Genomic DNA, 25,170 nt, shown 5'->3' on the forward strand with positions numbered 1-25,170 from the left:
ACTCCTCATTACACTTTCCTCTGTGTCATTTAATGAGAGTAGTTATGACCAACTAATATGGAATCCCAATACCAAATGGTCTTTCTATAATCATTTGATTAAGAATGACCCAACAGAGACTAGTTTTCCTTTTCGGCAAATCTGAAAGGTTAATGTTCCACATGAAGTTGCTTTCTTAGCGTGTGAATCAAGTTGTGGGCGTATCCTTTCTATTAACAAGCTGATGAAGTACAGAAAGATTTTGGTGAATGGTTGTTTTCAATGCAAGAGGAGGCATAGTCTTGTAATCACATCACATCCTTATTTGGTGTCCGCTTTTATGTAATTTATAGACTATGACTTACAGGGTACTGTGGATCAGTTGGATGATGGCTGATTCAATCAGATAAGAGATTTGAGGCTGAAGAGGTATTAATGGAGGAAAGAAACGTGTGAATATCATTTTCCTTACTATCTTTTGGGTGGCGTGAAAAGAGAAGAATAGGAAAGCTTTTGATGGAGTGAAAAATGAGTTTGATAGAGTTAGAGATAGATGGTTCCAAACCCTTGGTTTTTTAGTTATGTGTTATCATCTTTATACAATAGAGTATTTTGGGAATTTTATTAATATTTTAATTAATATGTAAATATTTTTTTGTACATGGGTTGGCACCCCTTGGTGCTTGTGAATTAATAAATTTTCTTTTTATTTCAAAAAACATCTACCTTCTTTTACCCAGTTGCAAATGAGAACGGGACCCTTCGCAAGCAAGATCTTTCTGCTGCTGGGCAGAAGAAAACTCAAACCAACATACGGATACTTAGGGGCCACAGTGGTGCAGTCACTGCTTTGCACTGTGTAACAAGGAGAGAGGTCTGGGATCTGGTGGGTGACCGTGAAGATGCTGGTTTCTTTATCAGTGGAAGCACAGATTGCTTGGTAAGTGTAGATCATTATATTCTTCTACTGGATATTTCTTTTGCTAATGAATCCTTGGAGATTTGGCTGGAATTCATGGTATTCATTTTTCAGAAGAAAAAGAGCCTGTGATGCTATGTATTTGTTTTTCTTTGAGAAGAGAAGGGCTCATAAAATACATTCCTTTATCTACACCTTCCAGGGATTGGATGCAGTTTCATGCTGATACAGCTTGTTTTGCTTCTGATTTGTTTATATTATTTTGTTCTTCCTTCTGAAGGAGGCCTTTTCTTCTATTGGATTGTATTTCCTCTTTATTTATCTAGTAATATTCTTATTCTATGACAAAAATCAGAACAATTTTCAATGTAGGTTAATTTTCTTGATCTCACTGCTGTATGTTTATTTTTGTGTGTTCATTGTGCAGGTTAAGATTTGGGACCCTAGCATCCGTGGTTCTGAACTTCGAGCAACTCTGAAAGGACATACAAGGTCGTCCCCCCGCCCCCCAATCAATTCATTTTTTTCCTTAATTCTTTTAGAGAATAAAACATATTTTTAGCCATGTGCTCTTAGTGCTGTTCCTTGTCTATAACCATTTTCTTTCTTTGATAGGGAAAGAGAATGTTATTAAGAATGGAAGAGACTACAAGGAATGAGGATAAAATACACTCTAAAAAGAGAAACAAAAGACGGAAATAGAACAAAATAGGGACGGGTTTGACCTTAACATAAGATGTCCCAATACCTTTGCAGAATAGATAATGGTAGTCCCTGAAAACAACCATGCGCCTTCACTGTTAAAGAGGCCATGCAAAGCATTCTGTCACCAATAAGGTGTTCATGGTTAATGCAATCTGTAAAATTTCTAGCAGTATGTTTCAGCCATATAACACAAATCTAACAAAGAGATACCCGTTCCACAAAATTCTATGCTCTTTATTCTCCAAAACACCCTGCATATAGGCAGAAAAGAAGTTCCATTCCCAAGTGAATCCAACCTGAAACTTCTTGTCCCATTCATACAGTTCTTACTATATCCTTGCTCATGACTGCAACTTTAGTTTCTTGCAAACAAATTAAACTGCCAGTCGCACTCCTTGAAGAAAGCCTTAATCACTGCCCTTCTATTTTTAGCGTCCAAACCCACACATTCCAAAGTATAGATCTATCAGTAATTGGTGGTTGATATTAACTTAATGAGGTTAAAAATGATTTACAAGAGTAAGAATCTAAAGATTCTGGAGACCAAGTTCTTCCTTAAAATTAGGTGAAGGATGAAAGAGCCCAAGCAATTTTATTAAGGTCAAGCAACCAAAAGTGTTTTTTTTTTGTAGCAAAAATGAAAGTTGTAGGTCAAATGAGAATCTTGTCGAATAAAATAGGAGGCAACAGGATAATTACACATGAGGAGAGCCTATAGGGCAGTAAAATTGAGAGAGAACTCTCTCAATCAAGTATCCTCCTTAAATAAGAAACATGATCCGTATCCCATTCTTAAAGGAATCCTGGATGGAAGGAAGGGGTATACACAAGAGAGATATCGCGGTGGGCTTTGATGATTCATGTTTTGCCTCTCTTTCCATGGGCTTTTGAGAGTCATAATTGCTTCTTATCACCCTATGCCACAATGCTAACAGTTCAAGACTAGAATGTCATATCTATTTGCCACATAAATGATATTGTTGGAGACCAATTCCTCTAGACCCAACCTTCACCATCTTTAGCTTTGCAACTGATATTTCGATTCACCTCTTGATCTTTTACCTCCCTATTGGCATCAGCCCAGAAAAAAGTCCCTCAATTTTCTCAATTTTGTTTTCATTCCAACGGGAATCCAAAAAGGAGAAAGGTAATGAAGGGGTTTTACTTGACAGATAGGCTTTAATTAGGGTTATGCTACCTTAAAGAAGGAAATTGCCTTTCAAATTGTCAAACCTCCTGGAAATCTTGTGAATCATCAAATCTGAAAAAGTTCTTGCTCTAGGATTAATCCCTGATGGATCCCCAAGAAACAAATATGCTAACTTAAGGATGCACAACAGTTAATCGCCAACTAAGAACTTCATCATCAGCATCAATTCTCCAACACAATATTACTTAGTTGATCCAGTGGTTGGAATTAACCTGAAAAGCTGAAACAAGAAGATTGCATTAAACAAATTAGCTGTTTACTGCAAGAAAAAGGATAATGTCATTGGCGACTTGCAAATGAGAGACTTTTACCTCCACACTATAAGACTTTTATGAACCCTCTCTTGATCCCATGTGTAAATAAGAAAGGAGATAAAAATCTCCTTTTCTAATTCCTTGCTATCTTTAAACAAGGATCTAGGTTTGCCATTGTTGCCCGGCAAACAAGTCATTATAGAAAGACAACCCTTGATCCAGATTCTCCGTCTACGACAATGGCCTCTTCTATTAACTACCTTATGCAGAAAACCCATTCGGCTTTTTCATAGGCTTTCTGATCCAATATAAACACCAAATGTTTCTGCATATACCTTCTTAAACGTTCCACAACTTCATTAACAAGAAGGGATACATCAAGGGTTTGCCTTCTAGAAGCCAAAGCATATTGACAACAAAGGATGCATCAAGAATTCACCTTCCAGAAGCAAAGGTATTATGGGTAGTGGTGATAGTTTGTCAAGGATCCTGCTCAATCGCTCCTCATAAAGAACCTTAGTGATAATCTTGTAAGTATAAGTTCCCAGGCTAATAGCCTACTGTCAATAGCCTTAGTTGATTAACCTTTCTTTGGAACAAGGGTAATGACACTAGAGTTCATACTAACAACAATTTTAAGGATCTTACAAGTATTTCCTTAAACCATATCTCTACAGCTTTATAAGGTATCAACTAATAATCGTTGGGGTCTAGAGCTTTGTCCTTAGCTAAATCCTGCTCTTTTAAATCTCCTTAATGGTCTTTGCAACCATCTTGCTTTTGTTTTCTCAATAGGACACCAATCTAAACCCTTGATAGACATCCATTCCTGACTATTGTCATTATTGCCATAGATTTATTATCTTATTCTGGTAACTTTATCTCACTTTGTTTCTTGGCTTTCATGCAGAACTATACGTGCCATTAGTTCTGATAGAGGAAAGGTGGTATCAGGATCTGATGATCAGTCTGTCATTGTATGGGACAAGCAAACATCTCAGCTTCTAGAAGAGTTGAAGGGCCACGATGCACAGGTTTGTTTACTCGGCATGTTATTTTTTTAACCTGTTTTGTTTTGCCTACACAGCCTGTATAATGGGAAAGGTGTATACCAAAGATAAATTGACAAATAAGCCAAAAGTCTGCATATTAGGATCACTAAGAATGTATGTATATGGTCTTCCCACCTAAAATAGAGAAAGCAACACTCGAAGAATTCTTCTCTCTTTTTATTTATACTTTTTTCTATGTGGATGAGGAATGGTTGGACTTAGAGCTATTATTAGCTTCAGGAAAATGAATAAGAAATAGAAAACAAACTTGTTCCTGGTCCTTTCGAATTAATTCGCTACACCCCTGGTAGTTGATAGGGGTATGCCTGTATTAAAGATTTCTTAAAAGTAATTAGCTTATAGGAAAGAAGAGCTAAGTGTTCAACTCTGAAGATTTTGTGGAAAATGATATTTTTGTAATTCCATTTCCATGGGAAGGACCCAATCATAGAGGTTAATTTCATCTCCATCCACCTCAGAAATATGGATGGGATGAACAAATGGTCGGATGGGTCATTGTAATGGGTAATGAAGGATTCTCTGCATGCTCGGTGACCCAATCATAGAGATTTTTACAGCTTCTCTCCAGCACTCGAGGATTGATAATCCTGCTGCAACTAAAGGAAGCTTAGGAAGAATAGACTGGAAAGGGATAATTTAGGATTCTCTCCAAATACTAAAATTTCCTCTTATGTTCAAGTTTTGAAGAAAGACGTTTTTTAAAAGAGTTTGTCTACCACAGTGGCTGGCACATAACTCAATCGGTGCCCATACAGGGCCCCCCCCAAGGGGTTCTCAACTTCAAGGCCATCGACCTTCCTTATTGTTCTTGGTATTAGAAAAAAAAAAGTATATATGTATTGTAAAGAGAAAAGCTGTAAATATATATCCCGGTTATGCATTGCTGGAGTCTCCCACCTCCCCTTTATGTCAATTACCGTGCCACACTTTCCTTGTACTTTCTTGCATTTGAAATATGAAGTAAAGCTTTCAACAGCAAATCTCAAGCTCAACACCTTTGCTTTACATTAATTGAGTTAGATTTTTTTTTTTCTTTCACATACAGCAATTGGAGATCTTACAGTGTCATAAATGGTGCCAGAGATGGCCTTGGGTCATTATCATGTTGGTGGTTCTAGTACGTGGTAATATTTCCCATACAACCTCTATTTTGAGCTGATAACATAGAAACCAGGTTGAGCAGGGGAGATTATTATAATCTGCATTCCAATATGAAGCTTCTTCACACTGTAAATTATTCCCTAAGAACCTAAAGTGATCATGACATGTATGTTATGTCACTTTGGAGTGTTCTTATTTGGGATAAGTTACATAGAATTCCTTAAGTTTTGAGTATACTTACAACTGAATCCACAATTTAAAGACCAGTGTATAAAAAATTATATGTCAATTAATTTTCAATTTTTAGTAGAAGTTAAAAATAGTTAATATGTGTTACATGACAATCATGTGACTGAGACAATAAAAAAGATAACAACACAAGAAGTGATAGTTGTCCGGAAAAGCACAAAAGAAGTTATGGTTTACCTAATATGGTTTTACTACTGTTTCTTCTGAAAAAAAGGTAAAAGGAAACAGAAACAAAAGAGTACCAACATAGAGTGTCCATAATCTAGCTTCTTTCTTGATTTTTTTGCAACAGTAAAATGCTGAAAGCACTAAATCTTTATCTTTTAAAAATTGTAGACTCACTTATAATTATACCAAAATCTTAATTACCTGTGTAATTTACCTTTTTATTTATTTTTTACATTTTCTTTTCTTGGGGCGGGAGAGAAAGGGAAGGTGGTTGGAGAAACATGGTTCCAAGTAGAACTTACTTTATTTCTTTAAATCAATCTTTTACTGCTCTCTAAGAAGAGAGAATCAATATTTTGCTGGTCTGTTAAAGCAAAGAACACAGGTACCTGCACAGGAGGCAAATATTTGAGTGTGACTTACAAAAGAAACCTAAAATTTTGAGTTTTCTCTGCATGTCAAGTGTTGTGCTATTGTTCCTAAAATCTTTGGGTAAAATTAAGAAGGTTTTTCCTCTTACCATCCATGGGATTAAAAATTTTTTCTGTCATTTTCTTTCCTCCCCTAGATGTGTCGTGAACTAACTTCTGCAACACACAAATTAAACTAAAAGTTGAGAAGAAAGAGGGAACATAGAGAGTTTAACGAGATTCAGCAGTTTGCCTACATCCATGGAGCACCCTATGAAATTTTCAGCATTTGGAACTTCACTTGTACAAGCTAAGATTTTTCCTTTATATAGTCAAAGAACAAACCCAAGTTTAGAAGAATATCCCCATATTACAGCAAATGCTGCACACTCAAAAATACCATATCTTACCTTCACAAGAACCAATTTATGAACAGTTAAGTCTTTGAATGTGAGCCACAACTCAACAAAAAATAAGTTGCGGGGCCTTGTATCACTTTGATAGACTTAATATGAACTATATTAGTTACTTCTCCTTCTTGATAATTTTAAGAAGTATTTTAGTTATTTTTCCTTTACCCTTTCTGTTCCCGTCCTTTAGTAACTCTTTATGTCTTCTCGTGTGAAAGCTTTCGGTTCTTAAGCATAATCTTTAAAATTTGTCTTTGGACTGTAATTAGTCAAAGCAATATGAAGATGAGTAGCGAAGATGATTTCTCTAGTTGATAAAGATGTTTTAGCACCTGTTATTCGATATTGTAGATCAGCTGTGTCCGGATGCTGTCTGGCGAGCGTGTTCTTACTGCTGCCCATGATGGAACTGTGAAGATGTGGGATGTTCGAACAGATACTTGTGTTGCAACAGTTGGTCGGTGCTCTAGTGCAGTCTTATGCATGGAGTATGATGATTCCTCTGGAATCCTGGCTGCTGCTGGCAGAGATGCGTAAGTATATCAAAGCTTGAAAGGGTGCTTTCTTCTATAGGTTATAAATTTACTTATCTAACTAAACATTTTAAAACCAACCTTGTAATTATTTGCATTATCAGGGTCGCAAACATCTGGGACATTCGTGCAGGCAGGCAGATGCACAAGCTCTTAGGACATACTAAATGGATTCGGTGAGTTAAATGAACCATAAATATTCGTTCCTTCTCTTTTATGGGAGGATAAATGTTTCCAGTTGCAGACATGAAGAAGCCATATATTCATGGGTCCACAATAATGCAGGTCAATTAGAATGGTTGGAGACACTGTGATTACTGGTAGTGATGATTGGACAGCAAGAATGTGGTCTGTTTCCCAAGGAACTTGCGATGCTGTTCTTGCCTGCCATGCGGGTCCTGTATTATCCGTAGAATATTCCATATTAGACAGAGGAATAATAACAGGTTGGCTCCTTAACCAGTAATTTATTTGATTTGGTATTCATATTCCCATTTATTACTTCCTCAACCTCTCTGGACGGGAGTGATTTTACCAATAGGGCAAACCTGGGCAATAATAATAACATTGTGAAATGTGATATCCCTTTCAGGATCAACTGATGGGTTGCTTCGGTTCTGGGAGAATGAGGAAGGTAGTGGAAATGCTCTTCTGGCTTCTGTGATGCGAAGTTTTATTTCTTGGTGGTTGAACTTTGGATTCCTATTTCCTTCTAAAAAAATAAAGAACTTTATTGAAGAAAAAGAGACTACACTAAAGATGAGAGGATAAGGTATCCTCCAACCGAAAAAAGAGAAGCGAGATATATAAAAGTGGAAGTAAAAGGCCGTGAAATAAAAAAGAGATTCAAGCCTTAAGATTGTACATTAGCAATCCTTGTTAAACTTTTTTTTCCTTTCTGTAAAACAACAGTTGTATTATCGACAATGATTTATTGCCTATAAATTGTCACTATGCATAAGCAGTGTAGACTGGCTCTTTATGGAAGAGCTTTCTAGTTTAGGACCCACATGAAATAAGAAAGTAGCAATTTTTTGGTACAAAGGCTTTTAGATGCATTATAGAAGGAAAAATGTCTCATATTGAGGTATCAAGAATGCCTCTGGTGCTTTCGTTTTAATGAGCATGTTTAGTTACATAAATCAGGAAAGCTCGGGGATGAAGTTCCAGTCACCATGTGGGTCTCCTGAGACCCAGCAATTTAATAGTGAAGGAGGCATTTGGCTGGAGCCTCAACAGAGTTTCTAATGATGTGGGGCAGGCTAGGCTTCTAGGACACCCTGCAATTCTAATATTATCTTACTATTTTCAGGATTGTTGTAAAACTTTTGTGTTACCTGGCCTGTAATGAATTTGGCTCACTTAACTGCTATATTAAAAGCAGAAAATTTAAATATCCAAGTAATGTTGAAAACAGCTGTAAATACTTTTGGAGGATACCCTATTGGCATCCTTTCTTTCAGTGTCCTTTTAACATATGATGCAATGAAATGATTTTATTCTAGGTTCCTGTTCTATTTTCTCCTCCAAAGTGTACATACTATTAAGAATTTACCTGTTTTGCATGCAGGAGGAATAAGATGTGTGAAGAACGTTACAATCCACAGTGCTGCAATATTATCTATAAATGCTGCGGACCACTGGTTAGGAATTGGAGCTGCTGATAATTCAATGTCTCTCTTTCATCGGCCTCAAGAAAGGCCGGGTGGTGTCTCTAGCTCGGGATCAAAAATGGCTGGGTGGCAACTTTACAGGACTCCACAAAGAACAGCTGCTATGGTATATTACTTTTTTTTTCTCAAACTTCTTTCCCCTTCCTTCCCAAAAAGAAAAAAAAAAACCCTAATCTTGTTAATTGATATAATAACTAATGATTTTTCAGCAAGAAAGCCTCACCTTCTTTTAATCAATATACAAATAACTGTCTTGTCATAATTATATGGCTAGTCGTGCCATATGCAGAGGGAAGGGCCGAGGCATATGCTTGCTTTAGTATTTTGTTTTTGCCCTGATTCTTGATTCAGTTCACTAACCTTAAGATTACTCTCTTATTTTCTTCCCCATAATTGAACTTTTACTTTGCTGAATGTAATCATCTTTCAGCATAAGTTGGGATTATATACATATATGTGCCTTTTGTTATCAACTTAGCATCCTTTTTCATGAACTTTTATCTGGTTTCCATTTGAATGCTGTTTATCTATTTCTTTATGTTGTTAATTTTATCCATCCTCCTCAATAATGAATTGAGGCCTCCAGAAAATTCAAGTAAATCATCCTATATAATGGTTGTATCTTGACTCTATATGTATGATTGCTCATAAGGTCTGGCAAATCATGCGATTCTTATTACCCATCATTAGTGTTTCAGAAAATTACCTTTTCATCTCATGTGATTTGATCTTTGTTCAAATTTAAGCCTGTAGTTTTTTGTTGTCATTTAATGCCCTTGGTTTTTTTTTTTTTTTGTCATTTTATGCAATTTAGATATTTATAGAACATCTGCATGTGCATGAGTTTCTAAAAACATGTGCATGGAAGTTCAAAGCAAAATAAATTAAGATTAGGAGGGAAAACCAGACAGTTATAAAGAGGCTTAAAAAATGTTTTTATATAAAACGAGAAGATCCAAATGCAGTTATTTGAACTGTCACAAAAGAAAAGAACTAGAGTTTTGAATTTAAATATGATCCGACCATAAGAGAGCCATACTATAATTTGTCCTCAAATTTCTACCTAGGTCCTTTACAGCATATTCACTCACTTCACGATGGCTATTATTATTGATTAAATTGTTTCTTTCCCCATTGATTCCATTCTATTTTTTGTTATCAGGTAAGATGTATAGCTTCGGACCTTGAAAGGAAAAGGATATGTAGCGGTGGTCGTAATGGAGCTCTTAGACTTTGGGAAGCCACCATCAACATATGAAGTTTTTTATAGCATTTAATGTGTAGTTTTTTAGTTGCTTATGTGCTAAATATGAAAGAGAGTGTGTGTGTGACAGAAATGATAAAAAATTTTGCTCTTTTTTGTTCTTTTTGTTTCTCTCCAGCTTGTATCATTTGTGTAATTTGTATAGTCAGTGATCATTGTATTGAAGCCAATTGTTGAGTTGCTCGCCAGATTTGGCAGTTTCTTCAGTCACGCGATAACAGTGTTTTCTGCTCGTGCAAGAATTTATAGTGTCTTTATGGCTTGAATTCAATATCTACTTCACCGGTTTCTTCAGTCACGCGATAACATTGTTTCTGCTCGTGCAAGAATTTATAGTGTCTTTATGGCTTGAATTCAATATCTACTTCACCACTTCCCCCTGCTTCATTGTTTTGCTCCCAGGAATGACACAACAGGTATTTATATATCTATTTTTGCAATTATTACAAAACTAGCGAATATATTTGGATATTTTGATTGTTGGATTTGCCAGATTTGGCCATTTGTTCAGGCAGCTCATAGTATTATTTCTGCTCATATAAGAATTTGTTGTCTTTATAGCTCGACATAAAAGGTGTTTCTATTCCTATACATTCTACAGTTGTAAAGCTAATGACTACCTTCATATATTCTTAAAAATTTGAGGTTATGTTTGATGTATGAAAATTTTTTTTAGCTTTTAGTTTTATATTCAAATTGTTGAATGTATGTTTATGCATTTGAGATTCATGCACTCTGAAATGGTTGAAAATAGAACAAAAGGTTATTCATTAAAGGGCAGATTATGATTTTTATATCATGCCTTCTTCTTCAAATAATAATGATAAGTATTCTCTTTTATTTGGCCCCATAAAAGTTTTGTTTCTTATTTAGTTTGTTCTTTCGTACGAGGGAAAATATTAATTTGTTTTTGGACAAAAAAATTATTAAAATTTGTATTTTTCTTTTCATTTAGAACACTTAATTTTGATACAAATTGAAAATTCAGCTAGATATTTGATCCAAATATGCATTAGTGTTTTTATTTTTATTTTTTAAATGAACATACCATTTTTTGTCCAGGCAAAAGTATAATTATGTTATAAGCTTTTAAGCTGGAAATTATAGAATTTTACGAACTTATTGAATTCTAAATTTATATGATTTAAATGGGAATACAAAATATATATATATATATAATTTTAAGACTATTTTATGTTCAATTCAACTTTAGTGCATTCCGTAATATGTAGTAATATCAAAATCCATTCTTGTGGATTTATTGAAAATAGAATTAATTTCTTTATATTAAAGAGTTAGATCCATTAATTGAATATAAGAATATAATATACTTGAACCAAACACAAATTAGTTTTTTCAGGATGATCAATATATATATATTTATGACTGAGTGAGTGATATTGCAATGAACTAGAATTTTGATATGTGCAAAGATAACCATTAGATTAGAGTTATGAAATCGAATACTCCAGCCAATTTCTAGAACAAATTAAAACACGATTTTCTTCCGTGACAATTGCAACAAGCAAGTTGTTCCTCATTACACCAAGCGGAAAAAGAATAGAAAACCCAGTAAATCCAAATAAAAAAAGTAGAGATATATATATATATATATAATTAGTATAAGAAATTCTCAAATACCCAAAAACAACACGATGATGCCTTTCAATAATTAGATGGTTTAATTTAATTAACCCATCATTTGTTGGTTCATTGGAGGCACCATCACAACTTGCGGCTGTTGAAGGCTTGGGTTCCTCGCTACATTTCCTTGCCATCCTGCACCGTTACATTACATGTACATACATACAAATTAGTCAAACCATAACTCTCGTACATACATATATATGGATACATAAATATATAGGTGTATGTACCTATAGTTGGATCAAGTCCTCTTAGTTGAAGCTCTCTGTATTCTTGACAAAGAGCGCATTGCTCGCAAAGAAAGTGGGTGATCCAGTCTGGTGCTGGCGACTCAGGCAGCCCAAACTTATTTCTCAACTTCGTCCTGTACGTGCATGAAAATATGCATGGCGAGTATATCACAGCCGCAATCAGTCCATACAGCAGCCCACTCGTTCCACACGCTGCCCAAAACACACCAAACACCACCTCCTAATTTAATCACATACATACTCTATATGCATATATATTTACACATATGTATATATAATGACTTACAAGTGGTTCCGTTGTCTACTATCTCAGCTATCTGGCCGAACGTCAAGCAGGGGAAGAAGAACGTTATCACAGCTGAAACATGCCAATTCAAGTACTCATAACTCACACACATATCCATATATATATATATATATATATATATATAGAGAGAGAGAGAGAGAGAGAGAGAGAGAGAGAAAGAGGATCTAGAACCAAAGAAAATCATTTCATGCAAATATATATGTATATAGCTTTAAGATCATCATAACTATATGTAATGAATATATACGCATACACACCATTCATCGGATCATCCATGCAATCGAAAAGCCCTGTTCTCCACCCCTCATAACCCACCTGCATGCCCTGTGGAACCGGACTCATCATCTTCGTCTGCATCATCACCGGCATCCCTTCTGCCACGCCACCACCCTGAACATATTGCTGCTTCTGTAACGACTGGGGACCTTGATTATAACTCGCCGGCTGGTTCGACCCATTTGGGAACATGGGATTATTGACTTGTGGGCTCTGAGGTGGGAATTGAACCGGTTTTTGTTGTGGGTTTGCGGGTGGGAACTGAACCGGCACTTGTTGTTGCGATGGTGGGTAGACAGCAGGATTCGGCTGGTTTAAACCGCCTTGATACATCGGACCGGCTTGTTGTTCTGGTGGTGTGTATTGAACCGGGTTCTGTTGTAGGTTTTGCGGTGGGTACTGAACCGGCCGGTTCAGTGATTGTTGCGGGTTCTGTGGTGGGTAAGCAACTGGCTGATTAGGCCTGTTATTGGGTTGGGTTGGAGGTGGGTATTGTACGGGCTGGAAAGGTTGATTAGCCCCGTATGCTTGATTGTTACCTTGTGGAGGTGGCGGCGGTGGGTATTGTGGCGGGGGCTGCGAGAATTGTTGTTGTTGTTGTTGTTGCATTTGTACTTCTTGATTTTGGTCCGGATAGTAATTAGACTGATATGTGAAGTTCTCGTGATTGGAAGTGGCTTCATGATCGGCTACTTGGTATTCTTGATGTATCTCATGATTACTCTCAATTTCTCCCTCTATTCGTCCCATTAAATTTTTGAAGTAATAACAAAATTAGAAAGAAGAGATACAAGAATTGAGAGAAAGAGAGACTGTTTGTGAGTGGTATTTAGTGCTGAATATATAGAGGAATGAAAGGGGAATACACCGCATAATAATGTACTTAAAGGTTTGTATATATACATATATATAATGGCAACTTGGTTTTGTGCATAAAATAGTTTTATACCAAAGACTGGGTTTGTTTGAACCAAAATGGAATCTAGCACTATTTAGGTACCAACTTGTCCAAAGAAAATATCATGGAAAAGAAACAAGAGAGTAAGAGAGAGATTGTGAACACTTAACAAAGAATTTGACTTTAATATGTTGATTTTGTGGAGATCATGATTGAACTAGCTACTACTTAGTTTTTGGGTATAAATATATATATATATATATACATACATACGTTATGTATATGTATATTCAGTGCCAGACAATCTTGGGTGGAACTTGGGTGAGAAGGGTTTACTTTGACTTAAAATTGGATTTAATAATTTTGCAGAAAATGACAAAAAGACGTGACTTATTTTCATCTCCTTTGCAAAAATCAATTTGGCAATTTGACCCCAAACCATGTCTGCAGCACAAAGAACGTAGCAGTCCCCCAATCATATGATTATATGCTACCTAATTAGTTAGAGATGCTTGAAAATTTTTGTTTGTAACCTTTTCACGATGCTAATTTATACATCTACAAATATATATTTGAGATTTTAGTATCACTATAATTTTTTAGAAAATATTAATTAAAAATAAATAAATAAATATGTATAATTAATTACACATTAATGCATCCTCGTTGATTTAATTTTTACTGCGGTCACAGGGACCTTTGCAATTTAAAAATAATTTATCCAACACTTTTAAACAAACAGAATATTTGGTAGGTTGAGAAGGGTAGTGTCATTAGTTAGCAATTTGGAAGGAAAAAAAAAAAAAAGTCAAAGTCAACTTATTAGTAAAATTGAACTTTACCCTTTTTAACTTTTTACCCGTCCGGACGAAGTTTTTCGAAACAATTTTTAAATTAGATACATTAACACACAATTATGTTGCATGCATCTCTTGATGATTACGTTTCTACGTAAATACATATTCCCATAATTTATTAGTATTCTTGTCTATTTATATAACTGGACCAATAAATTTTGAAAATTATAATTCTTTCATTTGTGTTTTGAATTAAATAATGTTGTTCTATCAATCAAGTAATAAAATATTAAATTCATAATACACGGGTAATGACTTTAAATAAAAGAAAATGATTCTAGATTGAAACTGAAAATAAAATGCTGGGACTAGGTCAAATATTAGAGTAAAAAAGCAATTGAATTTTGGGGTTAAACAATACTTTTTTTTATTTTTAATAAATTAAAATTAAATATTTGACTTTTAGTTCATATTGCTTTAAAAAAAAATTAAATAAAAACATAATTTAAAAAAAAAATTTGAAATTTGCAGTTACGTGCACATTATTCTCACGCGGACTGACTTATTCAGTCTATAATTTGTGCTGCCACTTGAACATTGCTGCATTCATATCATCATTCCCGGCAATTTTAATCGTTATCTCATGTACATACATATAATATATATCTCATATATATATATATATATATATATATACACACACGTATTTTTCTTCAATTTATTTTTAGATTATGTTTAAAATAATTAATTAATTAATTAATTTATAGAATCTATATAAATTGAAGTATCTAAAATTTTAAATTACATAATATCAGAAGCAAGATAGCCGAGAAGAAAAAAGAAAATTAGAAAATTTTGTTGTATTTATGTATGTGTATAATGGATTACATGCTCTGTTTATTTATAGCAGAGTTGTTAACAGATTACAAACTAACTTCAACTAATTGTAACTGATTACAAATTAATTAATAACTAATTCTATTATATAATACGTTTGTTATAAGTATGTATTTATATTTATTCTTAGAAATAATTCAAATTTTGTGTAAAATTCATTTATAATTTTATTCTTATAAATATTATATTTAAAAAACTATTCTTCGTAGACCTAATATGACACTCGGAATTAAATAGTGAAAAAATGAGAGTGCATGGTTGATTAATAGTGATACAATTAATCATTTTTTATGTTTTCCAAATTAAATCTCTCTCTCTCTCTATATATATATATATATATATATATTATATGATTGATTACCCATTACCAGATCCTAATGCGACATCGTTTCAAGGCCTTGGTTAAAATGAAAAGAAAAACAAATATATATATATATATATATATGAATTTATGAGTAAAACTCTCACGGGAGAGAGTAAATTATGTTTAATTATAAGAAAATATAATTATTTTCTATAAACAACATGAGATAATTAATAAATCAATTTCATTATTTAAAATGATATAATACTAATAAAATAATAATAATAATGAACTTGAGCCCAAATAGTCATTTGGGCCCAAACAAGGCCTTGGCCCAGCCCATGTTGCAGGCTTGCTAAAGGCTCAAAAAGCCTTCTAATGGTAATATTTAACCGGAACCAAAAACGACCGGTGGCGGTGATCCAACTCGGTGCTCTATAAGATCTGTGTACGACGATCGGAAAATCCTTACGCCGGAGAAAATGATCTCCTGATTGGCGCCTTGAATCTCACATATTCGTTAAACAATTTCCAGAGACTGCCAACAATACCTATCAATTTCCTCAGATTTCAAGATCCGAATTCCTGAAAAATGGAGTCTCCGCAAGGTGGTGGATCCGATAGAGACAAATCCACTTCTTCCTCTTCTCCCGTCTCTGTTGTCTCCAATTTTTGGAAAGGTAACATCATTATGTACAATTTTGTATGTAAATGTACTTCGTTTTTTCTGAGCTTGGCGACAATTGTTGAAGTGCTTGTAGTCGGACGAATTGCATTCAGATGTCATCACTAGATAGTGGGGTATCTTATCAGGAACATGAAGTTATTTATGGATTTGATTATGTTTACTAAGCGGATACAGTTGGTTACTTGGTTTGATTCGGTACTGCAGCCAAGAGAATGGTTTAAGCTTTTCAATAGGCTGTTAGTTTCGCGCATGGTTATTTGTACTGTACTTCTCTTCTTAATAATCATCATGGAGAAATGCTTATATGTTTTGTGCGTAATGTAACATTATTCTTCAAGAAGCCATTTTCTGCTCTAGGAGCTGGACTGTTTAATAATTTTTTATAATCAGTTCTCTTTAATTGGTTCTATGCAAATGTGTGGAGCAACTTTTTCTTTTTGAAGTATTTGCTGATCAGATTGTTTGCTTTTTTCTTTTTTCTTTTTTTTCCTTTTTTCCAGAATTTGAATTGGAAAAGGAAAAAAGTGTGCTCGATGAACAAGGGCTTAGGATAGCTGAAAATCAGGAGAACAGCCAGAAAAACAGGCGGAAGCTTGCTGAGAGTACAAGAGGTATTTTAATGTAGTTGAGCTATATTAGAGTTGAAGTTCCCATCAAAGGACAAGAGTGAAATCTACCTTTTATATTAGGATACCAGAAAATCTTCTCAACAGAAAATGTCTAATTCTGAATGTCCAAGAGGGTTCTAACTCTCAAAAAAAAGAAAAAAAAAAAAAGAAAGAGCAAATGAGTTAATTGTTGTCTTCTCTATGAACAGACTTCAAGAAAGCTTCGCCAGAGGAAAAGTTGAGTTTGTTTAATTCTTTACTCAAGGGTTATCAAGAAGAAGTTGATAATCTGACAAAGAGAGCAAAGTTTGGAGAGAATGCTTTCCTTAACATCTATCAAAAACTTTATGAGGCTCCAGATCCTTATCCTGCTCTTGCTTCAATTTCTGTAAGTGTCAGTTTAATTCATTTGGCATTTCATTAGGCAATGGTCCTGCTAAACTATGAACTGCGAGACTTCTTCTTTTGTATCCATTGATTGGATTGACTTCTATAGTGTTGAGACTTGGATACTTTAAGGACTTTGTCAATGTGTAATTGTATGTATATATATTTGCAGTTATCCATATATGTATTATGGAGGCACGTTACTAAAAGTCTGATAGCCATAAGTGTTTGCTAATTGCTCTCTTATTTAGCTAATATATGGAACCTTGTTGATGGCAGTTTTTGCCCTTTGACATTGTAACGTCTTCCATTTTCTTTTTCTTCTTCTTCTTCTTTTTCTTTTAATCCTGTTCATCTTCTTACCCGTCCTTCATTATCCTAGATAGTTCCAGAACTTCCTATTTTCATTTTTGTACTTAGTTATCAGTGCAAGTTGATGAGCTTACTAGTGGGAAGAATTGAGGATATTGCTGGCCAGTCCTCCACTGTGTTTATGTATTTGGAGTTCTTGTGCCTCTTTCAGCGTGAGCGTGTCAATAAACAGTGACCATCTCCTGTGTGCATGTCAATAAACAGTTAGCTCATAGTTATACCTGCATTGCAGGAGCAAGATCTGAAATTATCTGAACTAGAATCCGAGAACCGGAAAATGAAAGTTGAGCTTGAAGAGTTCAGGACTGAAGCAACTCACCTGAAAAATCAGCAGGCGACAATAAGAAGACTCGAAGAACGCAACCGACAGTTAGAGCAACAGGTTAGTGATGCTTTCTCCATTGATATTTTTGCTAGAAATTTAAACCCAGAGTGAGTCAGATTTTTGGAAGTAAAAGAAGTACACTCTCTTTTATTTGGTTCAAATATAGAACACAAATTCGTTATAAGGAACCACAAAGAATGTCTCAGCTCATTTTCTGAAGGTGGGAATGATGATTGTTTATCCATGAATATGCATTCAGATGGAGGAAAAAATAAAAGAAGTTGTGGAGATCAAGCAACGCAGTCTGGCTGAGGAGAATCAGAAAACACTTGAGGTTTTGAAAGAGAGGTATAACCATTGACAGGGTGTTGAAAGGTTTTTTAATACATTATTCACCTTTTCCCCTTTCTTATTTGGAGTTCATTATGATTGTCAGTCACATATAGGAATCTTTTAGCAAAGCATTAGTTCTTCTGAACCATGGATTTTGCTAGTAGGCTGTATATTTTGTGTTTTCTTGCCTTGTCATAGACCATTTGTTGACTTAGTTGTTTCATGTAGGGAACAATCACTGCAGGATCAGTTACGGCAAGCTCAAGAAAGTGTCTCCAATATGCAAAAGTTACATGAACTTGCACAAAGCCAATTGTTTGAAGTCCATGCTCAATCAGGTGATATGGTGAACTAGAAAGGCAAATTTAGTTCATACTTGGTCACTTGAAGAGAGTACAAATTTAGATCTTGTTGAAAGAGATACTTTTTTGAACCTTCATTCTTTTCTCATCATAGCTTGCCTTCTTAAATTTCTTTTGATTATTTGCTGAAGCGAGTGTCTTACTTGTTGCATAACAATATCAGAGGAAGAAAGGGCAGCTAAGCAATCAGAGGTCAATCTTCTGATGGATGAAGTGGAACGAGCTCAAACACGGCTTCTTAGTCTTGAGAGAGAAAAGGTGATTTCTAAATTATGTTTTTAGACTGGCTAGATTAACCTTGAATAAATGAATCCCTTAGGTCAAAAACATTTTCAGTTTACATGATCACTTTTCTACTTGGACATTGAGTTATGATTATCATTTTTCTCTCTTGCTAATTCTTCTCTATATTGAAAGCTTGATACTAGGTTTAGATAGTATATAATATATGATACATGACATTAGGAGCTCCAATTCTACTTGTAAGGTTGGACTTGTTATTCTTGAATGCAGCTTTTCTGTTTTGTTACCCTTGGACGGTAACTGAAATGGAATGGCATCAAATGGTTTCGTTGGTCCTTAATTCAAATATCACCCATTCAAAATAAAAGGAATTAGAAAAAAAAAAAAGGAACAAAGAGCTTCACGATTTATGTTTGCGTCCCCATTAGTGAAATTATTGAGCATGATAGTACAATTCTAGAGTTTTTTTAAGGAACTTGGTGACACTGTATAAGATTTAGTCTAATTCTTTGTATATGTGGACATCTCCACAGAGTGAAGTATGAACAATTCTGGTTTTATGCAATGCGATCGTACAGTTGAAATGTTCTAATTTCTCATTGCTTGTGGCAGGGAGTTTTACGGTCCCAATTACAATCAGCAAATGAAGAGACTGAAAACAAGAAAAGGTACGGTATCATGGTCCAATCTGCAATTTATTTTTACTAAAATGAAAGTTGCATCTAGAGGATTTTTTTTTTCTGCCCAACGCAATCCCCTGTACAAGATTGGTCTAGACGTTAATATGATAATATGTTGTTTACCAACTGATGTTTTTGCTTTATTTATCTTTCTGTGTTTTTGCAGTATTTCGTCTTTTGGGTTTTAGTTTTCCTTTTTTTCTAATGATTCCTTTTCCGACAGAGATAATGTTGATTCTAATAGTATCCTTGAGAATTCTTTGAATGCCAAAGAGAAGGTTATCTCTGAGCTGAATATGGAACTTCACAATATTGAAACCACCTTGGCAAATGAACGAGAGCAACATGTGATTGAGATCAAGAGATTGAATTCATTGCTTAATGAAAAGGTACAATACTTTGCTATTTAGGTGCTTTTGAAAGCTGAATTATGATACTTGTCCAGGTATAGCTTCAATATATTTAGTCTTTGCTTTTATTCTTATGGAGATATTATTTTAGCTATTTGATACTCATTTTCGTTTCCAATAGAAAAAATCTCCATTCACAAGGCACCAAGAGATTGTCACCCATGTATAAAAAACCTTTGAAGAAAAAACTTGGTGTCTAAAACAAAAAATCTAATTCTATTGAAAGGAGGCAAATCCTTGAAAACTCTTCTATATGTCTCTCCAAATAACCGGAAAAGTTAGTCTTTTGCTTTATTTCTTCTCTTTCTTCACCACCTTTTCCCCTATAAACAGGAAGCTGCTATTGAGGAGATGAAGAAAGTGCTTCAAGGAAGGCCAACAGAAAAATTAGTTGAGGAGTTGCGTAAAAAAGTGAAAATTCTGCAGGCAAGTTCTGTCCCTACATTTTCTGGTGACTGGTGTCGAATTTCCAGCGATCAATTTAGTTTCAGCTTTACTTACTGCGATTAAAACTCTGTGGATGGTCATTGAATTTTTCTTAAGTTTGCTTTATTTATAGTTTTTTAGATAAAAAAGTTCCCATTGTTTATGGTTTGCTGTTTGATGGCTGGGAAATTCAATTTTAGATTAAATCTGACATCATGTAAGTGTTCCTTGTATGCTTGACTGTTCCAACCAATCTGAATATGCTGCATGATCAGTTGGTTAGGAAGTTTCAAATTTAATCATATTCATATTTTTTTTTTTATATTTAACTGGCAAACTGACTTTTAAATGGTTAGGGTTAATGGTACGGCTGCTTTTGTTATACTCTTTCAAGCTGTTTGACATGGATTCTTGATTATTTCTTATCTTTCCCTAGCTAACAGTATATTGTGCCTCCTAATCATTGTGAGAAGATGTTTATCTGGTAGACTTAATATGCAAGACTTCGATGGTTCTTTGACAAAAAGGACTTTACTGGTTCTACTAAGGGGCTGAGACCAACCCATGTTCACCAAGGATTGGGTGGTTCTGGGATGAGGGAAGGCTATCTTATTGTGTGGTCCAAACACTGGATTAGATAATTGATAAAAAATGACTAAGTTTGCTAATTAGTGTTTAAGCATTTAATTTTTGCATAAATAGGCAGTTGGCTACAATTCAATTGAGGCTGAAGATTGGGAAGTGGCTACCAGTGGGGAAGAGATGAGCAAAATGGAGTCTCTTCTTCTTGATAAAAACAGGAGAATGGAGCACGAACTCACACAATTAAAGGTATGAAGAGCCTGAAGAATTTTTTTTTGTTTTAATAACACAAATCTAAGAATGATTACAATCTGAAGTAAACTTACAGGGAAATTTGTGGCTCTCAGATTTTGTATCTTACTAGATTTTAGAAATAAGGGCGGAATGTGGTTTCAAACCCACTTTGAAGTTTGGTTTTAAGCAAATCAAAATGAGAGGAAAAAAACTCAATAAATTACAAGGTATCAGTCTAAAAAACTAATGACTATCCATAATGCCAAACCAAACTAATATGTTACCGAATTTCACAATTAAAAAAAAAAAGAAAAAAAGGAAAAGATTAAACTGCAATCAGGCTAAATCAGAAGGGAAGAAACTATAATTACTCCTGGAAATAAATAGAGGGCTGTCAAATATTAATGCTCTTAGTATGTCTTAATGCTCTGTGTTATCACCAATTTCAGATAAAACTTTCAGAGAAGGCATCCTTGCTTGAAAAGGCTGAAGCTCAAATAGAAGAATTAACAGCAAAGATTAATGAACAACAAAGATTAATACAGAAGTTGGAAGACGATATTTTGAAGGTATGAATCGATGGCTCTTGAAAAGCTCAAATTTTTGCCTGTTTGAGATTTTGGCCATTAAACATGAATACACAATTTACGTTCATTGATTGAATGGAGACATGCATACAATTGCATATGGCACTCATGCATGAACGCATATATAACCTGCATACTGTTATCAAACATTATTCATATGTCCACATTCTATTGGTATGCTTTGCCTCCATTATGATAACTTAAAAAGTTATTTGCAACTTTTAATTGCTACCAGTTTTCCGATAGTGAGTCTGCCTTCTCTGTAGCTCAACCTTTTTTCTCTGTTTCAGGGTTATGGCTCTAGAGATCGAAAAACCAATAATCTATTTGATGACTGGGACTTTTCTGAGTCAGGGGGAACCGAGCATTCTGAGGTATCTCTGCTTCAGTAGTTACTCTGCTTTTCTTTAGTTACAAAATTTCTCTGCATATGCCAAGTAAAAGAGGTGGTAAATTGTGAAAGGGGAATTATCAATCAGGTAGGTAGTAGTTTCAGACATGTGGTTCAAAGTTGTGGACATACAGATTGCATTGGTGGCACCCGCCTAGTGCTTTGTTTAATAGTATCTCATATTTTATTCTTAAAATTAGCATGCTTCTTCACTTATGTTATTAAACTAAGAAAAGAAAGATTGGAAAGTAAAAATTGCTATAGTTTTCTAAAGAGAGGGTTTAGAATCCATTGTTCCACGAACGTGATATTTATGGTTTCTTATCAAATTGAGGTTACTTCTTTTTCCTTTTCTTGGGGGTGAGGGGACAGGAAGGCGTTACGAGAACAACTTAATAGTTGTCAAATTGCGATTAAGTCCACCTGCAAGCCACCTCGATCTTTTGCTATCTACGATGCAAAAAATCCTGATTTTACTCAAAGTCTATTGAAGGCCCCCTTCTTTGTTTTTTTTTCCTTTTGGTGAGATGTGGGTGCTGGGGGTGATGGGGTAAAAGGGGGGAGGACTACTAAGGAGACTTTGCGAAAGACCATTGATGATTTCTTTAAATATTTGAAATGACCAAATTATGCCAACACCCTTGTTTGGAGATGGGGAAGGGGTGTGGAAAGAAGAAGGGCAACAAGACAAGGAATATTAAGGATACCAAAGATCATTGATGCTTTATTAATTTATTTTCTTATTTGAGGAGTTCATTTCTGATCAATGTACATGAGCACTATGTTAGAATTTGACTGCAAACTTTATTGTACCAATACAGCCTCATGGTTGTGTCATGTATCTTTTTCTAATGGCATAGCTCTCTTTTATCAGAACACAGACCAGAAGCATGTTTCCTCTTTCGACCAGGACCAGAGCTCTATGCTGAAAGTGATCTGCAATCAACGAGATCGATTTAGGACACGTTTGCGGGAGACAGAAGAGGTACGATATTTATATCTTTTATATATTGCCTTTAATGTTTTTAATATTTTTGCTGGCATTTAATGTAGCAACAATTTAAAGCAATCTTTCAGTTAAATTAAGAACCTTGGGGTAACATTGCTGAATTTTCTTATTGTTTTAGGAAATAAGACAGTTGAAGGAGAAGATTAGTTTGTTAACAGTGGAACTGGAAAAGTGCAAAGCTGACAACGTCAAACTTTACGGGAAAATCCGTTATGTCCAGGATTACAATCTTGAGAAAGTAGTTTCTAGAGGATCAAAGAAGGTATCTCCTTATAATATCTCTATCTGTATCGCATCCCATTTTCTAGCTTCTTAATTATTCTTGTCATATGATATTTTTCAGCATGCTGAGGATCTTGAAAGTGGTTTTAGCTCTGACGTTGAATCTAAATACAAGAAGATATATGAGGATGATATTAATCCATTTGTGGCATTCTCAAAGAAGGTTATTTAACTTGCACTTTTCTATTGAAATTTTTAGTTTATTATCATTTACATGTACACATGATAATTTAGGATGTTGCTTGTCCATTAGAAGGTTGTGAGCTGAAAATGGGAAGCACAGCTTGCATGTATGATTATTATTATTATTATTACTTTAAATTTCCTTCTGCTATCCTAAGACTGGGTGTTTAGTTTCTCAATCTTTGGCTTATGTTATTGGTTTTCCTGTCGTGTAATTTAAATTGTCAAATTGAAATCTATACATTTTTGTTCAACCAAAGGTCTGAAAAATCTCTGATTAATTGTAGATCCGTATTTTTTGAAATTACGACAATGAATTCCAGATTTCTAGGGCCTGACTAAGGAAGAAAGAATGCCACAGATCCTGTTGAGTCAAATGGCTAACCCTTTCTCTGTAATAGAAAGTTCTGGGATCTTTACATTGGAAATCATTCTGCAGCTTCAAATATTTATTACAAAGATGTCTTGTTAGCACTCAATTTGTGTTGTTCCTTGGTCATATTTTCACATTATTTTATTTCAAATATATGTATATATATTTATATTTTCACATCATATCAGGTCTAAACGACTTTATTTATTTCAAATCAGGAAAGGGATCAAAGATACAAGGAATTGGGATTCAGAGACCGAATCACACTTAGCAGTGGACGCTTCCTTCTTGGCAACAAGTACGATTTTTTTTCTTTATTCAAATTGCATAAAAAAATCTTCCAATTGATGTTTTCAGGATATGATACCTAAATACTTCCTTTTAATTTTTGTATTGATAAGGCTAGGATTTTGTATTGATAAAGCTAGGATTTTATGGTTGTAATTCATTGGAATTCTGGCAAGTAAAATGGAAGAACTCTCCAAAAAATGAATAGGAATACTGTGAATACTGCCATTTCTTTTTTCATCATCTTTTCAAAGTCCACGATGCAAGCAATGATCTCATTCCATCATCGTGATATTTCTTTGCATGCTTGAAATTCTTTCACATATTATTTCCATATTATGGTTTGTTAATCCAATAACTAATGCTACTGCAGGTATGCCCGAACTTTTGCATTCTTTTATACCATTGGGTTGCATATCCTAGTTTTCACCTGTCTCTACAGAATGTCAGCTCTCAGCCATCTCAGGTAACAATTGACCTATTTCTTTTTCATGCATGTTATATGCTGGTTTCCTGGATTAATTCTATTTCCTTTTTTTCTTAATTTTGTCAGCAATGGTCCTGAAATTGGAGATCAAATTCAAACTGTAGATCTCCCACATGCACTTTAGGTTTTCCTGTGTACACTGCATTTATTTTTGTTCGAATGATATGGCAGTTGAGATTTATGTATAGAAATGCTACAGATGTACATGTAACAGACAAATCTGATGTTCTTCCTTTATTCTCTTGCTAATTTTGAAAATCACAATGAAAATAACTGCAAATTATTTGTTCAATTTTTTCAAAATGAATTCATTCATACGTTTAATTAGGATGTAAAGATTGATATCAATTTTTGTGGTTATATCTCTATTTTTAACTTGTATTTCAAGTTCATGTTAAGAAATCAGTCTTTTCTTTTGAATGCAAATATTTTTGGCATCAGCATCGTATGTCAACCACCAGAATGGGGGAGGTCACTTCCCTCTCTGCTTCTCTCTCTCTCGGAGGAAGTTGGTTCTACTCTTTCTCTGAGCTATGCGTCTATTGGCAATAAAACTAAGGACTTCGCGTCTCGTGGTAATGGACCTAAAGCTGGA

At 34.6% G+C, this 25,170-nt stretch overlaps 3 protein-coding genes across 6 annotated transcripts in view; 2 read left to right on the forward strand and 1 right to left on the reverse strand.

Moving 5' to 3' along the window:
* The window catches only part of SCD1 (stomatal cytokinesis defective / SCD1 protein (SCD1)), a 40,652-nt gene extending 30,410 nt beyond the window's left edge, over window positions 1-10,242 (forward strand). For 3 of the 4 annotated variants that reach the window (XM_088211534.1, XM_088211535.1, XM_088211536.1), the window contains 9 exons: window positions 720-919; window positions 1,326-1,390; window positions 3,978-4,101; window positions 6,830-7,011; window positions 7,116-7,187; window positions 7,297-7,457; window positions 7,604-7,645; window positions 8,582-8,790; window positions 9,847-10,242. In XM_088211534.1, coding sequence (XP_088067660.1) covers window positions 720-919; window positions 1,326-1,390; window positions 3,978-4,101; window positions 6,830-7,011; window positions 7,116-7,187; window positions 7,297-7,457; window positions 7,604-7,645; window positions 8,582-8,790; window positions 9,847-9,942 — 1,151 coding nt within the window. In that variant the 3' untranslated portion in view covers window positions 9,943-10,242. Of the gene's footprint in view, window positions 1-719; window positions 920-1,325; window positions 1,391-3,977; window positions 4,102-5,185; window positions 5,315-6,829; window positions 7,012-7,115; window positions 7,188-7,296; window positions 7,458-7,603; window positions 7,646-8,581; window positions 8,791-9,846 lie in introns of those variants that run through there. The other variant, XM_088211537.1, reaches the window with a different exon arrangement.
* A 1,289-nt stretch (window positions 10,243-11,531) lies between these two features.
* Window positions 11,532-13,317, reverse strand: LOC110820492 (uncharacterized). The gene is made up of 4 exons (XM_022049973.2): window positions 12,411-13,317; window positions 12,133-12,204; window positions 11,826-12,038; window positions 11,532-11,727 (listed from the first exon to the last, which is right to left on the reverse strand). Exons 1-4 carry the CDS (start codon window positions 13,177-13,179, stop codon window positions 11,639-11,641), a joined length of 1,143 nt encoding a protein of 380 aa, XP_021905665.1. The 5' UTR covers window positions 13,180-13,317; the 3' UTR covers window positions 11,532-11,638.
* Window positions 13,318-15,720: 2,403 nt separating this feature from the next.
* Window positions 15,721-24,867, forward strand: LOC110820530 (protein CASP). The gene is made up of 19 exons (XM_088211353.1): window positions 15,721-16,005; window positions 16,514-16,624; window positions 16,831-17,009; window positions 17,613-17,762; window positions 17,965-18,053; window positions 18,267-18,376; window positions 18,564-18,658; window positions 19,256-19,311; window positions 19,547-19,712; window positions 20,067-20,163; window positions 20,866-20,990; window positions 21,425-21,544; window positions 21,853-21,936; window positions 22,828-22,938; window positions 23,081-23,224; window positions 23,306-23,407; window positions 24,019-24,098; window positions 24,462-24,554; window positions 24,642-24,867. The coding sequence occupies exons 1-19, from the start codon at window positions 15,918-15,920 to the stop codon at window positions 24,697-24,699; spliced, it is 2,058 nt and encodes a 685-aa protein (XP_088067479.1). The 5' UTR covers window positions 15,721-15,917; the 3' UTR covers window positions 24,700-24,867.
* The last annotated feature ends 303 nt before the right edge of the window (window positions 24,868-25,170 follow it).

Source organism: Carica papaya, chromosome 9 (assembly GCF_054855325.1).
Source record: "Carica papaya isolate Zhongbai chromosome 9, ASM5485532v1, whole genome shotgun sequence".
Lineage (NCBI taxonomy): Eukaryota > Viridiplantae > Streptophyta > Magnoliopsida > Brassicales > Caricaceae > Carica > Carica papaya.

Bases quoted from the DNA above. Each gene is read 5' to 3' on its own strand.
- LOC110820530 (XM_088211353.1), top strand. From the start codon at position 15,918: ATGGAGTCTCCGCAAGGTGGTGGATCCGATAGAGACAAATCCACTTCT. The intron at 17,763-17,964 runs GTTAGTGATGCT...ATATGCATTCAG, and splicing joins ACCGACAGTTAGAGCAACAG to ATGGAGGAAAAAATAAAAGA. The intron at 21,937-22,827 runs GTATCTCTGCTT...CTCTTTTATCAG, and splicing joins GGGGAACCGAGCATTCTGAG to AACACAGACCAGAAGCATGT.
- LOC110820492 (XM_022049973.2), bottom strand. From the start codon at position 13,179: ATGGGACGAATAGAGGGAGAAATTGAGAGTAATCATGAGATACATCAA. The intron at 12,039-12,132 runs GTAAGTCATTAT...TGTTTTGGGCAG, and splicing joins AGTAGACAACGGAACCACTT to CGTGTGGAACGAGTGGGCTG. The intron at 11,728-11,825 runs GTACATACACCT...GTAACGGTGCAG, and splicing joins AGGACTTGATCCAACTATAG to GATGGCAAGGAAATGTAGCG.